This window comes from Podarcis raffonei, chromosome 17, assembly GCF_027172205.1.
Source record: "Podarcis raffonei isolate rPodRaf1 chromosome 17, rPodRaf1.pri, whole genome shotgun sequence".
Lineage (NCBI taxonomy): Eukaryota > Metazoa > Chordata > Lepidosauria > Squamata > Lacertidae > Podarcis > Podarcis raffonei.
In genome coordinates, this window is record NC_070618.1 from 36,260,385 (window position 1) to 36,277,470 (window position 17,086).

At 46.2% G+C, this 17,086-nt stretch overlaps 1 protein-coding gene across 1 annotated transcript in view; it reads left to right on the plus strand.

Annotated features, from left to right (window-relative positions):
• Nucleotides 1-17,086, plus strand: part of TFE3 (transcription factor binding to IGHM enhancer 3) — a 34,625-nt gene that overhangs the window by 11,137 nt on the left and 6,402 nt on the right. Inside the window, 6 exon segments of the mRNA XM_053370638.1 lie at nt 4,377-4,490; nt 12,496-12,709; nt 13,531-13,806; nt 13,924-14,013; nt 14,897-15,014; nt 15,146-15,202. Of these exon segments, the coding sequence (XP_053226613.1) occupies nt 4,377-4,490; nt 12,496-12,709; nt 13,531-13,806; nt 13,924-14,013; nt 14,897-15,014; nt 15,146-15,202 (869 nt within the window).

The following is a 17,086-nucleotide window of genomic DNA, read 5'->3' on the forward strand; positions in this document are numbered from 1 at the left end:
TTTACAAGTAGTACATGACTAATAAGAATACTTCAATGTTTATATAGTGCTTTCAGGAGTGACATTATAGACCAAACAATCCAGACTTTTAATCTACTGCTGCAGTTTGTTGTTTTATTGTATTTGGCAGTCTACAGTGTGTGCAGCTCTGAGAGCCAAGGCTGAAGGCCAGCTAATAAATGATAAAAAGACTGATACATGCATTGTGATGTGGGCCCGCATCCTTATTAGAGCATCAGAACCTGCCTTAAATAGAGTTAGAACAGGGATCCATGGATCCATCCATATCGTCTATGCTGACACCAAATCTTCAAGGTATCAGGCAGTGGGGATTGAATTAGGCACTTTGCAAACTGAGGCGCTGCAAGGCAGATCAACACCATACATTGAAAGCCCATCCAACGCACCTTCAAAGCACTTGGCTTATCCCACAGAGACCTGGGAACTGTAGTTTTCCACACAAGCTACAATTCCCAGCACCCTTAATGAACGACAGTGTTGGATGTGCTTTATGGATCTGCTCACAGTCCCTGTGCTATCAGATGCATGTTGGACAACAATGGTAGTGTTGGAATAGGAATGTATACACTGAGGGGGAACCTAGGAAGCAAGCCAGCTCCATATCTGTGCCAAGCTTGGTGTACATTGAATGGAGTTACCAAACTCCTCTAGATCACTCTTTTGAAGTACAGTGGTACCTTGAGTTACAAACACCTAGGGTTACAAACACCTTGGGTTACAAACACTTTTGATTACAGACTCCGCTAACCCAGAAGTAGTACCTCAGGTTAAGAACTTGACCTCAGGATGAGAACAGAAATTGTGCAGCAGCAGCGGGAGGCCCCATTAGCTAAAGTGGTATTTCAGGTTAAGAACTGTTTCAGGTTAAGAACAGACCTCCGGAACGAATTAAGTTCTTAACCAAAGGTACCACTGTAAATATGAAAAGGTTGAGATTTGGTTGGTAGGCTTATGGCCTCTGAAGCAATTTCAATATGTAGGTACCATCATGTGGGAACAGGTGGTCATTCAGGTACCCTTGTCCCAAACGCTTTAGGGCTTTTGTAGGTGGGAACCAGCACTTCTGATTGAACCGAGAAACTGACCGGTAGCCCAGAGTAACTGTTTCAAAACTGGCATGATATATTATACTCCATACTGCTGGCCCCAGTCAAGCAACGGGCTTCTACATTTTGCGCTACCTGTGAATTTGTCAGTCTTAAAAGGTGACATAGGATTCCTGTTGTTACCACTATAGGTGTAACCGTCTGCCACACATCTTGGTTACTGCAGTGTTCAGCCGTGTACATTCATCCCACAAGGAGTAGGAACCTAGAGGCCGAGGGATGACAAGGCAGAACCAAGAAGTCCCTGGTTGAAATCTTGCCCTTTGCCAGAAACTCCAAAGCTTTAAGCTATAAGCTTTACAGTTCTGTAACTGTAAAGTTACTCTACTGAACAGAACTCTACAGTTCTGTGGTTCTATGAAGGAGAATGCTATCAATGGCTATTAGCCATGAATAATGGCTATGTTACGTCTTCACTGTTGAAGGCAGTCTGTCTCTGAATATCAGCTGCCAGGAATCACAAATGTTGTTGAGCTCAGGTCCTGCTTACAGCCTTCTCAGGGGCGTCTGGGTGACATTTGTGAGAACAAGATGCTGGCTTGAGGCAGATAGCTCCACCTCCAGGTCACCACTCATGCTGGTAGCTTCGAGAACACTGTCCAACCACCTCGTCCTCTGTCGTCCCCTTCTCCTTGTGCCCTCCATCTTTCCCAACATCAGGGTCTTTTCCAGGGCGTCTTCTCTTCTCATGAGGTGGCCAAAGTCTTGGAGCCTCAGCTTCACGATCTGTCCTTCCAGTGAGCACTCAGGGCTGATTTCCTTCAGAATGGAGAGGTTTGATCTCCTTGCAGTCCATGGGACTCTCAAGAGTCTCCTCCAGCACCAGAATTCAAAAGCATCAATTCTTTGGCGATCAGCCTTCTTTATGGTCTTTACTACTGACCAACACTGCAGGGTTGTCACGAGGATTCAGGTACTGTATATGTTCTTTTGAACACCTGGAATGTCCTTTATTGAAAGGCCAGAGGTTATTGCTGGAAACACTGTGGATAATTTTTAATTTTAAAATACACCATTGGTATTTTTTTAGGGGAGCTGTTAACCCTGCTAGAGTCGAAGAAAAGCAGTCCTGTTAGGAAGATGGGACAAGGTGGCTGGGAGAGGCCAGGTCTAACCCTATATCTGGGTTTGCAAACACAACAACCCCACGTTTCTTAGTTCTGTGGGTGGGATTCTCACTCCTTTCCCCCAAGTTCAGCCCCAATACTGCTACTTTCTTTTTATTATGACATTCTGTGCAGTCCGTAGTTGTGAAAGTCTCTTTCGCTTCCTGATATTTGGCACACCAAAGCCTTTCTGTTTTGGTGAGCTTCACAGCCGAGGGGGAATTTGAACCTGGGTCTCCCAAGTCCTCGTTCAGCATTCTAATCCCCCCAGCACCAGGAGGGGTCTGGGTGGTGGGGCAAAGCTTGTGGAGATACCTTCCCAACGCCAACGTCACTGGGCAGAGCTGGAGCAGGGCAGGTAGCCATGTGGCTGTGGCCGTATGAACACACTGACACAGCCATTCCACTCTTTCTGTTATGCCCACACAGCCCTGGCATCGCTGCTCCCCCGTCTGCTCCGGCCTCATCTTGATAAATTGCAACAAAGTCGGTTTTGGGAGGTGATCTCTGTGCCACTGTCCCATTGTGGCTGCTGTCATATGCCACGCAGACTTAGGTGTGGGCATTCCAGATTCCCTTGCTGTGTGAAACAGGACTAAGCTGTACTCTACAGAGATTTAAGGAAGGAAAAGGAGGAACCTGAGCTTACGCTGCCGACTGTGGTGGGCAACATGCAGTAAAAGATGGCATCAAGGAAGTTGAGAGAAACTGCAAGTGTTGGTATACTTACAATAGCCTTTTCCCCAACCCCTGGTGCATTCCATTTGTTTTGGACTACAACTCCCATCGGGACGCGGGTGGCGCTGTGGGTAAAACCTCAGTGCCTAGGATTTGCCGATCGCATGGTTGGCGGTTCGACTCCCCGCAGCGGGGTGCGCTCCCGTCGTTCGGTCCCAGCGCCTGCCAACCTAGCAGTTCGAAAGCACCCCCGGGTGCAAGTAGATAAATAGGGACCGCTTACCAGCGGGAAGGTAAACGGCGTTCCGTGTGCTGCGCTGGCTCGCCAGATGCAGCTTGTCACACTGGCCACGTGACCCGGAAGTGTCTGCGGACAGCGCTGGCTCCCGGCCTATAGAGTGAGATGAGCGCACAACCCTAGAGTCTGGCAAGACTGGCCCGAACGGGCAGGGGTACCTTTACCTTTACCTTACAACTCCCATCAGCCCCAGCAGGCAAGGCCAAGGATCAGGGATGATGGGAGTGGTAGTCCAGAACATCTTTGGTGCACCAGTTTGGGAGAACACCCGTCTGCTACATGAACAGTTGTTGCTACATGAATTCTGGCTTTCTTCCTCAAAAGATCTACATTTGCTACCAAGACTGGAGATGAACAATTTGAAAAACAGTTCTCAAAAACAAACAGCGAGAGTGCAGCAAATAAAAAGGCACAGTCCATCAAAATAATAAATGCAGCAGGCAGACATAGGTCCATTGCAGCAGCAGTAGAGAGGTCTCTAAAAAGCCATGTTTGCCAGGGCATCTAAAAACACTCTCCGTCTGAAGCCACAACTGAAAAGACCCTGCACTGCTGGGGGTTGGACTAGATGACCCCCTGGTCCCTTCCAACTCTATAACTATGATTCTATAACCCTGCGCCTCTGCTCTTTCTGGAGATCTGCTATACTTCTGTCAGTGAGGAAAACACAGAGCAGACCACTGGCGTTGACACAAGGTGGGTGTGAGTGGGATGAGCATATTAAGAGAAGGCCGTCCCTAATGTATTTTTAAGATGCAGCTTTCCAGATACAGTGTCCTAACTTAAACCTGGAAATGAATAGTCAATCAGTGCAGATTGGACAAGACTGGAATAATCGCTCTGACTGACCTGGCCCAGGTAGCAGTCCAGTGGTGGCATTTCTGCACCTGTTGAATGTTAGGAATGTTTCCTCATGTCAGTCCCGTGTAGAGCATGTTTCAGGCGTCCACTGTGAAGATTGTGAACGGCCCTGGACAAGTCAGATGTCTCCAGAAAAGGGCACAGCTTGCCTTCTCAGCAAAGCTGGTTAAATGCATGTTTTCTGCTCCTATGGAGAGAGGCTGAGTTGGGTCTGAGTCTCAGCCTGTTGTCCGAGATAACAGCCCTTGCAGTTCAAAGAGAATTCGCCTTTCTGACCCCGTGTCCTTTGTATTTTTCTTCCAACAGCTTCAACTCCCTCCTTCCAGAGTCTGGGATTGTGGCTGACATTGACCTGGAGAATATCCTCTCGCTGAGCAGTGACAATTTCTACGAACTGAAGAGCCAGCCCATTGGAGTCAGGTAAGGAGCCCAGAGGGCAGCCATCTTAGAACCGTCTTGTAAGCTTGAGGGTAGGGCCTCTGGGCTGCGGTGGGGAGAGAAGGGGAAGGCTTTCCGAATACCCCAAGATCACCTTGAGGTCAGTCGGGATGATTTGCTTGATCTGCTGCTGTTGCGCAAGTGAACAAGGGAAACAAAGAGGGACCATCCTTTCCCACCTCCTCATGTTTGGATCCTTGCGGTGCTTCTGCTACCCCTCACTGGGGCAGAAGGATGTGTAGGTGCCTCCATTATTTTTGCATTGATGATCCTTAGAGCCGCATGGTGGCTCATTTAAGGACTTCAGCCTCCTAGGCAGAGGAAAAGAGGCAAGATGACGTGACGTCAGGCTAAGCTATGGTTTCTCTTTACCTTGCCCACGTCTCCGGACAGAATTGCTGCCCTTGCTGAAGATTCTAATATGGTGGTGCCTTGGTTCTCAAACTTAATCCGTTCCAAAACCAAGGCGCACTTTCCCATAGAAAGTAAGGCAAAACAGATTCATCCGTTCCAGACTTTAAAAACAACCCCTAAAACAGCAATTTAACATGAATTTTACTATCTAATGAGACCATTGATCCATAAAATGAAAGCAGTAATCAATGTACTGTACTATAAAATAAATAAGGCGGTATTGTAGATGATAAAAATTAAAATTAATTTTTTTCTTACTTGCACTGATGATAGTCATTATTTGGATGGGGGGGCTTTTATCCATTTCCACAGTCACACAATCAATCCATCAGTAGCTGGACTGGGTTCCACACGGTCACAAAAACAAATTAACCAAAAATGCCACAAAAGCGCAAATTAAATATCAAAAACCAAAGCTCCAAACTTAATCCATTCTGGAAGTCTGTTTGACTTCCAAAATGTTCAAAAACCAAGTCGCAGCTTCTGATTGGTGCAGGCGCCCTGGAAACAATAGCTGACAGCCGCATCGGACATTTGGCCTCCGAAAATCGGTCAAAAACTGGAACACTTACTTCCAGGTTTTTGGCGTTTGAGAACCAAGGTGCCACTGTATAGGGGAATGCACATGTTTAGGAAATGGCCGAGACTTCTGCCGACACAGCTAGATTTTTTTTGTCCTTCATCAGGAGACATAGAAGGAAACTTCCTTATTTGAAACAGAAGTTAAATTCAGACTGCTCCAGTGTAGTATGGTAAACACTGGATTTTCATAAAGGCCCCAAGTGGTTCTTGGGAACAGTTGTGAGGGATTTGTAACCGGATGTTTCCTTGCACACATGAAGACACCCTTTTCCCTTGGTGGCCTGGCATTATGGACTTATACTTTCTCCCTGAGGTTCCTATCCTGCCCCCATGTCCTCTGTTCCTTTATGAGTCTCTCTGTACAAACGTCTCACTGAGAATGGTGTACAGGCAGCGACCATTCTATTATTATTATTATTATTATTATTATTATTATTATTATTATTTTATTACAGTATTATTATTCATTTTCTTTTTTATACATTTCAATAATTTTACAGTCATTTTACCATTTCAAAACTTGACTTCCTTCTCCCTCTTCCTGCGGTTCCTTAAATTTATTTTTTATATTTTCTGCATATTCCAAATTAACTTAATTTGCTCATTTATTCATCTCCTTTAAATATATACTCTTATAAAACTGCAGGTTGTTGCAACAATCCTGCTGTAATGGCTTTAGGGGTTGCTTGTGCGTAAGTTACCGCCGCTCTGGGCTAGGTTGCCTGGTTAAACCGTTTCTCTCTGGACAGCCATCCACTCCGTGGCTGTTCAGTCGCTAGCAGAAACCGTCAGTGGGTGTTTCTTGAACCTCTTCCAGCAAAGAAGTTCTTTGACGCCAAGTCGCCGCCTACTTTCCCTGCACGGAAGTCTTCTGCGCAGGGTGGGTGTGGGCAGTGGAGGACCTGTGCTCTCCTCGCTGGTCTCCTGTGAAGAGTCCTGGAGCCCCCTCTCTGCTTCCCCCATCGGCCCCCCTCTATCCCTGGTGTTGCGCTGATTTTCTTCCCCAACCGGAGACCTGCCTCTCTCCCTGCTTGGCCCCTCTCCAGCATCGCTGTGGAGCCTTGCCTCCTCCTTTAGTTCCGATGGCAGTTCCCTGACACCTGCCAATGTTCTTATCTGTTTACAGTTTATTTGTCAATATAAATATTTCCATGCTTTTATAAAAAGTTTGTTATCTTGATTTCTTATTTTTCCGGTAAGTTTTGCCATTTCTGCGTATTCCATAAGTTTTTGTATCCATTCTTCTTTCACTAGGACTTCCTTCTTTCCATTTTTGGGGCAAGTAGCATTCTTGCCGCTGTAGTCGCATACATGAATATATTTCTATACAGTTTGGGTAGTTCTGTCCCTATAATTCCCAAAGGAAGGCTTCTGGGGGTTTTTAAAGGTGGTGACCATTTTGCATGGGGTTTCGCATGTGCGCATCAGCAAAAGTCGGCGATTGCCTGTCAGTTGGACTGGGTTTGGTAGGCACTGGCTGTAGAAGCTGGCTGTTGTTCTCTGACCCATGTTCACCTTTGGACTTAGTGAGGCAGGCAGCCGTCTGATGCAATGCAAACAGTGGGGAGGGAAGCAAACAAGGCCCTTCTCTGCCACCCCATGGCTGCCCCCTGCAGCCAATTCCCCAGAGCACAAGATCTGCAACTGGCTCAGAGGTAGAGCATCAGTTTTGCATGCAGAATTTCCCGCATCAATCCCTGGCATCTCCAGGTGGACCTAGGAGTAGGTAGAATCGTGTCTGAAACCCTCAAAAGCTGTTTGCCATCAGTGCAGACAATAATGAGCTAGATGGACCAACAGTCTAGCTTCTTAGTGTAATAAACGAAAATCTGCAATAAACGAAAATCTGCCCTTATTCCCTTATAGGGGACACAAGAGCCCTTAGAGAGTCCTTTGCAGGTTCTCCATCAGTCGTTACAGGAATTTAGTAATCACCATTTCAAAGGGTGACAGACTACCAGGAAAATACTGCCAGGAAAGGCAATCAGATAAGGCATTATCAGATCACCAGGGAGACAGGAAAAATAACAACATTCAAATTTCTGTTGTAGACCGCCTTTTCTGTGGGGGGTGGTCTTGGGTTGCACCCCTTCTGTGATGTATGTATGATGTATGGAGGGGTGGTTTTGAGCTCCAGGGCAGGGAATTTAAAATGTCTATATAAGAGGGCGGGCACACCTGGGTTCTGGGTCCTCCTCCGTCCTCCTGCGTGTGAGGGGAGCACCCTGTTGCAACAGCTTTAATAAAGATCAGGCTTACTATTTGCTTTGCTTCTCAATATTCCCTGGTTGGCCTCTGTTATTTTCTCCTACCAATAGGGAACCCATGTAAGGACTCTATACGGGCTCTTGGATACCCCATAAGGGAAAAAGGGCATATTTTGTTTACAACAAGGATGAGGGTATGCCACAGTTTTTCAACTGGCAGAGTGGTTTTTTTGTGTGTGGTTTTTTACCAGTAGACCATTTTTTTACAACATCTTCCTTGCAGGATGTAGGCAGGGGCTGCTTAAAGAGAGAGATTCAGAGTTATTGGTTGCAGAGCAGGGAAAGAGAACAATGCAGGGAGATTAGGTGTGTTGGAGGAGAAGGGTTGGGGGCTGCAGTTAAAGGACTATGACCGGTGAGTGGAGATAGGCCCTTAATCACAGGGATCTGCCGTTCTTGTGGCTAATTATTAAGCAGAAATTGACCACATATCTTTGAGTTTCTTCCTCACATCCAAGGGGGCCTGAAAATGTTCCTCCCTCTCCCCCCCAGCCCCTTTTTCTCTTTCGTGAAGCTCTGATTTTAAGGATCCTACGGCAGCAACCTCATCCTGCATTTCTGGGTGTTTTAGTCTGATGATCTGCAGATCAGCTGCAGTTATGTTGTACTCTGTTCATATTATGGATCAGGACATACTCCCAGCACAATGATCAAAGCAGCCAAGCTTGTTCATTTATTTTGTTACTGTATGGATAGTTAATGGAATTTCCTATCCTTTAATGGCACCCACAATTACTTGTTTAATTTACATATGCAAAGGTGGCCTGCTTATTCATAATAATATACAGTCATACCTTGGGTTACAGCCGCTTCAGGTTGCGATTTTTTCGGGTTGCGGACTGCTGAAACCCGAAAGTACCGGAATGGGTTACTTCTGGGTTTCAGCAGTCGCGCATGCACAGAAGTGCTAAATCACACTTTGCGCATGCGCAGAAGCGGTGAATCGCAACCTGTGCGTGCGCAGATGCGGGTTGCGAACGCTGCAGGTTGTGAACGTGCATCCCGCATGGATCATGTTTGCAACCCGAGCATCCACTAATAATAATTCATAATAATTTATTTATATCTTGCCCACCTGGCTGGGCAGCTCCTAACTGAATATTAAAATACAGCGTTAAGCATTAAAAACTTCTCAAAACAGAGCTGCCTTCAGGTGTCTTCTAAAAGTCAGATAGTTGTTTATTCCCTTGACATCTGATGGGAGGGTGTTCCACAGGGCGGGCGCCACCACCGAGAAGGCCCTCTGCCTGGTTCCCTGTAACCTCACTTCTCGCAGTGAGGGAACCGCCAGAAGGCCCTTGGCGCTGGACCTCAGTGTCCGGGCTGAACGGACCTCATCAACCTCTGTGCTCTGGGTCGTCTCTGTTGCAGCACTCTGGATGTGGAACTCTTTCCCACTGGACGTACGGTGGTCCCCCATGTCAGTAGGTCACCATCAAGTCAAGATGTACTTTTTCGTTCGGGTCTGTGGAGGTGACTGATTTATAGAACTGATTTATAGTCCCTTCTGCTGGGTTGTGGGTTCGTGACAAGTTTTACAAGTTTCTATGTTTTGTTTGATTTGTTGCTTTTGTAATGAAAATGTTGTCAGCTGCCTCGGGAACTTCTGGGTTCAAGGGCAGGTAATAAGTCCAATAAATAAATAAAATCAATAACACAAAGCCCATTCTTATAAATTGTCTGTGTAGTTTTTAAAGCTAGAATGAAACTCCTGGCACTTGTTCAGTCTCCACTCACATAACTTACCACCTCCTCTTTTTTAAAAACAAAAATGAAGACAAGCCTTGGTATTTTATAGGCTGGAAAAAAATTAGACTTTGTGATCTTTATTTTTTTTTTTGTAAAGTGTTTTATTATTTCATTTTATAATGTGTATGAGAGAGAACATTTAGAACAACAGGCAGATTAAAAGATGAAAAACAAAAATATAAAATAGGCATTAAGAATGAGTAGTTGCACATGAGTTAAAATAACAAAGTCCAAGTAAAGATTATCAACTTTATCAGATCATCAAGTCTAGTTCCAAATCTGCCACGCTTGTGACGAGGGTTGTCTTGAAAATGATGGTTTTGATACATAGGACATAAAGGAATGCCAGAGCATATAAAAAGTATCTGGAGGTTCTAGCCTTTGTTGAAATCTGAAATTATAATAATAAAAAATAATAATTTTATTGTTTATGTGCCACCCATCTGATTTGGGTTGCCCCAGCCATTCTGGGCGGCTCCCAACAAAATATTAAAAACACAATAAATGTCGAACAGTGAAACCTTCCCGATACAGGTCTCTGGAAAGTCAAATAGTTGTGTATTTCCTTGACGTTTACAGGAAGAGTAGCTCTACAGGAGCAAGCCATGAGAAACAGAGCTGAGTTGGAATCAGTCTTTTTTATTTTTAAAAAAATTGATTTTACAAATTGATTCACACAAATAATATTCTTGCAAATATTAGAATTTTACACAAGAAGCCTGCCAAAGAGTGGAATCAATGTTGAGTGACAATGTGGAATTCAACACTGCTCTCCTCCAGTCGTTCCTTCTGTGCAAGGAGCCCCTTTAAACTGAGGGCTGAGTTCTGCCCATGACATCAGTGCTAGAGGGCGGGTTTCAAGGCTACCTGCAAGCAATTAACAACAACAGAGAGAGAGAGAGAGGATTTGCAAGGTTTGACAGATGGTTGGGAGAACAATTTCCATGGTGACGCTGTAGGGAACAATCTTTGGGAAAAGGCACTGCCCAGGTCAGAGAAGCAATGCTTCAAATGGTTTTTAGATGGCATTGCTCACTGGAGAATCCTGGGATGTGGGTGGCACTGTGGGTTAAACCACTGTGCCTGCTTGGGCTTGCCAATCAAGAGGTCGGCGGTTCGAATCCCCGCGACGTTGCTCAGTCCCTGCTCCTGCCAACCTAGCAGTTCAAAAGCACACAGCGCAAGTAGATAAATAGGTACCACTCTGGTGGGAAGGTAAATGCTGTTTCCGTGCGCTGCTCTGGTTTCGTCAGAAGCAGCTTATGCTGGCCACATGACCCGGAAAAACTGTCTGTGGAAGCGGAAAAACGCCGGCTCCCTCGGCCTTTAAAGCGAGATGAGCTCTGCAACCCAGAGTCTTTCGCGACTGGACTCAATTGTCAGGGGTCCGACTTGCTTATATCCTCCGTGTTCCTCGTGAAAAAGATCATGAGCAGATGTGGGGAACTTGTGACCCTCCAGAAGTTGCTGGACTACAACTCCCATCAACTCTGGCCATTTGCCATATAATTTCTAGAGCTGATGGGAGTTGCAGTTCAGCCAAATCTGGTGGGCCACAGGTTCCCCATGCCTGAACTTGAAGGGAAAATGTATTTTTTTTCCATATTAAAAAAAGGAAACCTTGCATAATTTAATGTTTATCCAAATGAAATTCGGTAACATCAGCTCCCCCCCACCTGTGGCCTCCATTTATTTTTTTCAACTTTTCAGAGACAGAAGATGGCGATAGGGACAAATATTTAACATTTAACCGAATCTACTGCAGAACTCTGAATGTAGAAAACAAATTTTTCTTTTAAAAGAACTTTACCAACCGATGGAACTGTTGTCTGACAAAGATGTACACTCAAATGGATTAGAATCTCAGCATTAAGTATTCTATTTACACCTGACATTAAATTCTCCTGTTCGGTAGGTTTTTATTTCTATTGCATCTCCCAGTTTGATACATTTAAAAAAAATAGTTCTCTAACGTGCTTGATCTAAGGTTCTGTTAGTAACATCAGCTTTCGACTGCCTGTTTTGTTCTGTGTTCAGGTTGTGTCCAGGGCAGGGAATCTTGCCACTACAGTGGTACCTCTGGTTGCGAACAGGATCCGTTCCGGAGATCCGTTCGCAACATGAAAAGAGCGCAACCCGCAGTGGTGCATTTGCACACGCGTGGGTTGCGACTCGCTGCTTCTGCGCATGCGCATGATGTCATTTTTCGATTCTGCACATGCGCGAGCGACGAAACCCAGAAGTAACCCTTTCCAGTATTTCCGGGTCGCTGTGGAACATAACCTGAAAGAATATAACATGAAGCAACTGTAACATGAGGTATGACGGTAGTTTCATTACAGGAGTGTGCAGAACCCTGGTACAGTGGTATCTCGGGATGCGAACGGGATCCGTTCCGGAGGCCCGTTCACATCCAGAAGCAAATGTAACTAGCGATGGCACATCTGCGCATGTGCGCGTTGCTTTTCGCCGCTTCTGCGCATGCGCACGATGTCATTTTGAGCATTTGTGTGTGCTCGAGCAGCAAAACCCGGAAGAAACCTGGAAGTAACGGAGCACGTTGGTTTTTTTAAAAAAGATATTTATTAAGATTTTCAATTTTTTATACAAACAAAAAACAAACAAAAAAATTAAAAAAGACATATAGTTCATAATACAATCTTTTCAGTAACATATTTCTCTGACCTCCTCATACCTCCCCTTCTTGTATTCCCTTTTAAATTCTTTGTTCAGCAAATCCTTAACTTAAAGCATTACAGCTTATAATATCACCTTATTTTCTATCCAAACCCTTTTTTTTCATCCATGTTCCTTTATATCATTACAGCTAGTAACGGAGCACGTTGCTTCCGGGTTGCCGCAGAGCACAACTCAAACGTGCTCAACATGAAGCATATTCAACCTGAGGTATGATTGTAGTGAGATTTCCTTGATGGCTGCTGAATGTTCTCTCTCTCCTTCCTCTCTTCCGGCAGCCCTCCGAGTGCCCCAGCTCAGGGTCCCGCCATGTCGTCCCGCGTGCTTCTCCGGCAGCAGCTGATGCGGGCGCAGACGCAGGAACAGGAGCGCCGGGAGCAGCAGCAGGCGGCACAGTTCACTCCGGCGCCCCCGGCCCCTTCCACGCCCGCCATCTCCATGAGCCCCCTCGCCCGCCCTGCCCCTGCCCAGGTTCCTGTGGAGGTACTGAAGGTGAGTCAGAAGGAGAGAGGAAGTCCAGGAGGGGTGGCAGTCGGCTCTGATCATGCCCGGAGGGACTGTGTGGCAGGAGGAGGGCTGGGTGGCCTAGCGGTGGGGGCATTTCCTTCTTTGGGGGTGGGATGCTACAGCACTGTAACAGGGAAAAGTGCAAGATGGCCATGAAATGGTTGATGGCTTCAAACACAGCTTGAGCTGGCTGGCATAAGTCACCATTGAAGCATCTTTCTGCTGCGTGCTTGTGGTACTATTGAGGTTAGCGCTCCCAGCTCCTGCCAACCTAGCAGTTCGAAAACACGTCAAAGTGTAAGTAGATAAATAGGTACTGCTCCGGCGGGAAGGTAAACAGTGTTTCCGTGCGCTGCTCTGGTTCGCCAGAAGCGGCTTAGTCATGCTGGCCACATGACCCGGAAGCTGTACACCGGCTCCCTTGGCCAATAAAGTGAGATGAGCGCCACAACCCCAGAGTCGGTCACGACTGGACCTAATGGTCCCTTTACCCTTTACCTTTACTTTATCAACACGGTGCACCTCGCAATGCTTTGGGCTATAACTCTCCTCATCGCTTTGAGCTCAGCCCAGCTCAAGGGATGGGCAGAAGGATCTCATGGAAGAGCTGGCAGCATGCTGTAAGGCAGGGATGGTCCAAAACATCTGGCAAGACATAAGCTGCCCCTGCAGCTGCTCCTTATTCTTTGAAATGAACCCTTCTCCCTTGTAAGTGCAGAGGTTGGGCTTCAGTCGCTTGAGTTCTGGCTGGCTGGCATTCTTTTTCCTGTGGCTAATGGCCCTTCTCTTCTCACCTCTGAGCTCAGGTCCAGACCCACCTGGAGAACCCTACCAAGTATCACATCCAACAGGCGCAGAGGCAGCAGGTGAAGCAGTATCTCTCCACTGCCATGGGGAGCAAGATGGCAACGCAGGCTGTAGCTGGGACCAGTCCGGGGGCCTCCACCTGCTCCCCCCAGGCTGCCTCTGCTCCTGAGCCCCAACATGGTTTGGCCAAGCAGCCGGGAGTGGCGGGGGGCCCTGGCAGCGCCCCCAATAGCCCCATGGCTATGCTGAACATTGGCTCCAGCTCTGAGAAAGAAGTGAGTACAACTCTGCCTCAATTACCTTTTGTTTGTCCCTCCCTCCTTTCTTTCTTTTAAAGACTTCTGATTAAGGTCTCTTATCTCAGGTTTAACTGCTTCCCTTTTAAAAATTAGATTGATGATGTAATTGATGAGATCATCAGCCTGGAATCCAGCTACAATGATGAAATCCTTAACTACGGAGGCCTACAGATGCCCAGCACTGTGAGTAGCCTTTTTGGTGGGTTCTCGGCAGAGGCGTGATTGTGGGGGGAAGTGGGATTTAAAATGGATCAGAACTTCCAGCCATAGCTAGCACAACTTATAGGGCTGTCAACTGATTATTATTATTTTTTAAAAAACAGTTCATTGATTTAATCTCCTGTTGCATTAATGGGTGGAAGTTAATAAATCTTACTTATGCGGAGAAACTTTTCAGCTTCTGCTTTCGTCAGCAGCTCTGATAAAAACGAGAGGATGCTGTTGCTGAATAAATTTCTCTTTTGTTAATCGCAGTAGCGTATATCTTGTTTTTTTATAATAATTTTTATTAATTTTAACATATAAATTATGATACATACCACAAAACTTCACCACTTATACAATCTTTTTTTGGACTTCCATCAGCACCCCTGATGATCCACCGTTTTAACCACTTCTTATGCATTTCTTAAATTCATATTGCCTTTAATAATCTTAACTAACCATCCTCCCCTTTATCCATTTTTCTAATAGTTCCAATAATTCACCTCACAAAACTTCTTGCAAACCTACAACTGTAGTCTTGATCATCACAAGTACTTTTCAAATAGTCTGTAAATTTACACCAGTCTTCTGTGAATTTCTGGTCCCGCAGATTTTGAATCCTTCCTGTTAGTTTATCTTATTCTGCATAGTCCATAGCGTATATCTTGTTTTAACCAAATCCCCAAAGGGACCTGGAGCCAGCTTGTGTGCAGCGCTGCTGGGTGAATTGTAATACACTGAAGAGCAGAGAGCTGGCAAGGTGGTGTCAGAGCCCTGTGGCCTGGAGGCCTTGCCCACTTCTCACTTGGGCCAGTCTTATCCATGTGAAAGTAAGTTGAACTCTTCCTATGATTATGTGCAGCTGCCAGTCTCTGGAAACCTCCTGGATGTGTACAACAACCCAGGAATGATGGAGCCAGCTGTGACAGTTAGCAACTCCTGCCCGGCTGACCTGCCCAATATCAAGAGAGAGATGTCAGGTACTGGGGGTTCTTGCATTCCAAACCATCAGGGCTCAGCAGAAGCAAGAGGCTGTACAGCTGGGAAGGGGTAGCAACTTCAGAGTCATCCCTGACCATCATTTTTGTGATTTATGTGTCTTCCTTAGCAGAAAATGAAGCCAAAGCATTCCTGAAGGAAAGGCAGAAGAAAGACAACCATAATCTGAGTGAGTACCCTTTACTGGTGAAAACGCCGTCTTAAAAATGTTTAAAGCGATATTGCGTTGTGTCCCACTTAAGTGCTGCTGAAATTAATAGACGCAAAGTTATTCATGTCTGCAAATATCAGTGGGCCTGCTCTGAGGATAAGGAATGCCTTGGTGACGGCAGGAGAGTATTTGTTATCTTGAAACCTAAGCATTGCATAGGGACACAGCTACTTTTTGTGTGATTATATCTGGCTCCAAGTGTCAAGTAGGGACACGGGTGGCGCTGTGGGTTAAACCACAGAGCCTAGGACATGCCGATCAGAAGGTCGGTGGTTCGAATCCCCGCGACGGGGTGAGCTCCTGTTGCTTGGTCCCAGCTCCTGTCAACCTAGCAGTTCGAAAGCACGTCGAAGTGCAAGTAGATAAATAGGTACCGCTCTGGTGGGAAGGTAAATGGCGTTTCCGTGTGCTGCTCTGGTTCGCCAGAAGCGGCTTAGTTATGCTGGCCACATGACCCGGAAGCTGTACGTCCCTCAGCCAATAAAGCGAGATGAGCACTGCAACCCCAGAGTCGGTCACAACTGGACCTAATGGTCAGGGGTCCCTTTACCTTTAAGCATTGCATACTTGGGCGGAGAAGCTTGTAGGTACATAGAAAGGGGCCTTATACCGACTCAAGACAGTTTGCATTGTCTGCTTTGATTGACGGCAGTTCCCCCAGGGTCCCTGACAGAGGATCAGTCTCATCACCAGCCAGCATGGCCAATGTTCAGAGGTGAGGGGAGTTGCCATAGAATCATAGAACTCTAGAGATGGAAGGGACCAACCCCCTGCAATGCAGGAATCTTTTTGGCCAGCAACCCTGAGATTAAGAGACTCATGCTCTATCAACTGAGCTATCCTAGGAAGGTAGAATTTTGAAGCTAAGCTAGAATTGATACAGTACACCATGGGTAGGCAAACTAAGGCCTGGGGGCTGGATCCGGCCCAATCACCTTCTCAATCTGGCCTGCGGATGGTATGGGAATCAGTGTGGTTTTACATGAGTAGAATGTGCCCTTTTATTTAAAATGCATCTCTGGGTTATTTGTGGGGCACAGGAATTTGTTCATTATTTTTTTTCAAAATATAGTCCGGAGACCACAAGGTCTTCCACAAGGCCCCCTGCTGAAAAAGTTTGCTGACCCCTGCAGTACACTCTACTCTTTTGGGGTGTTAGTTACTCGAATGCCTTTGGTCCACTGATGCATTTAACCTACCAAACTTGAATGCATTTTTAAAAATTTTGTGTTACCCATTACTGTTTTAAAGCAAAAGGCAAGAGGAAATTGGTGGCGGTGTTAACCAAGGTGTATGTTTGGAGGTTTCGATGCTAAACTGGTTGGTCCTGTTGGATTGATCCAAAAGCGGGGCGGGGAATGAGGGATGGTTGGTTGACACCACTCAAACCAGTGTTGGGAGAGGAAGTAAAAGTGCAAGGCTGCCAGGCCTGTGGACCTGATCAGGTAGGAGTGTGAAAACTGGCTGAGCCAGTTAACAGAGTATGCCCTGGGCTAATCTGATGGGTTAGGAACAGGATTGGCTGACTCAGCTTGTTTGGTAGCGGCCAATGTAACTTCGCTCTCTCCTTCCACATTTCCCCAAACATTTTGTGTGATGTACCAACACACCATTTGGGTCCTGTATCTGAACTGCATTTGTGACCATGTATAAGCCTAGATTTTGCACAAGCACTGAGAAAAAAGCACCTTGTGTGGTACTGGAACAGGCTGTGGCACAGCAGTAGGAGCAAATCCTGCACCAAGATCCCCCAGCTTCTGTGGCAAAAAGGCGCTGGATTCTTGCAGCCTTTATAAATTATGGAAATTAAGCCTGTTTGGGCAGCTTCTCCTTGACATGTTG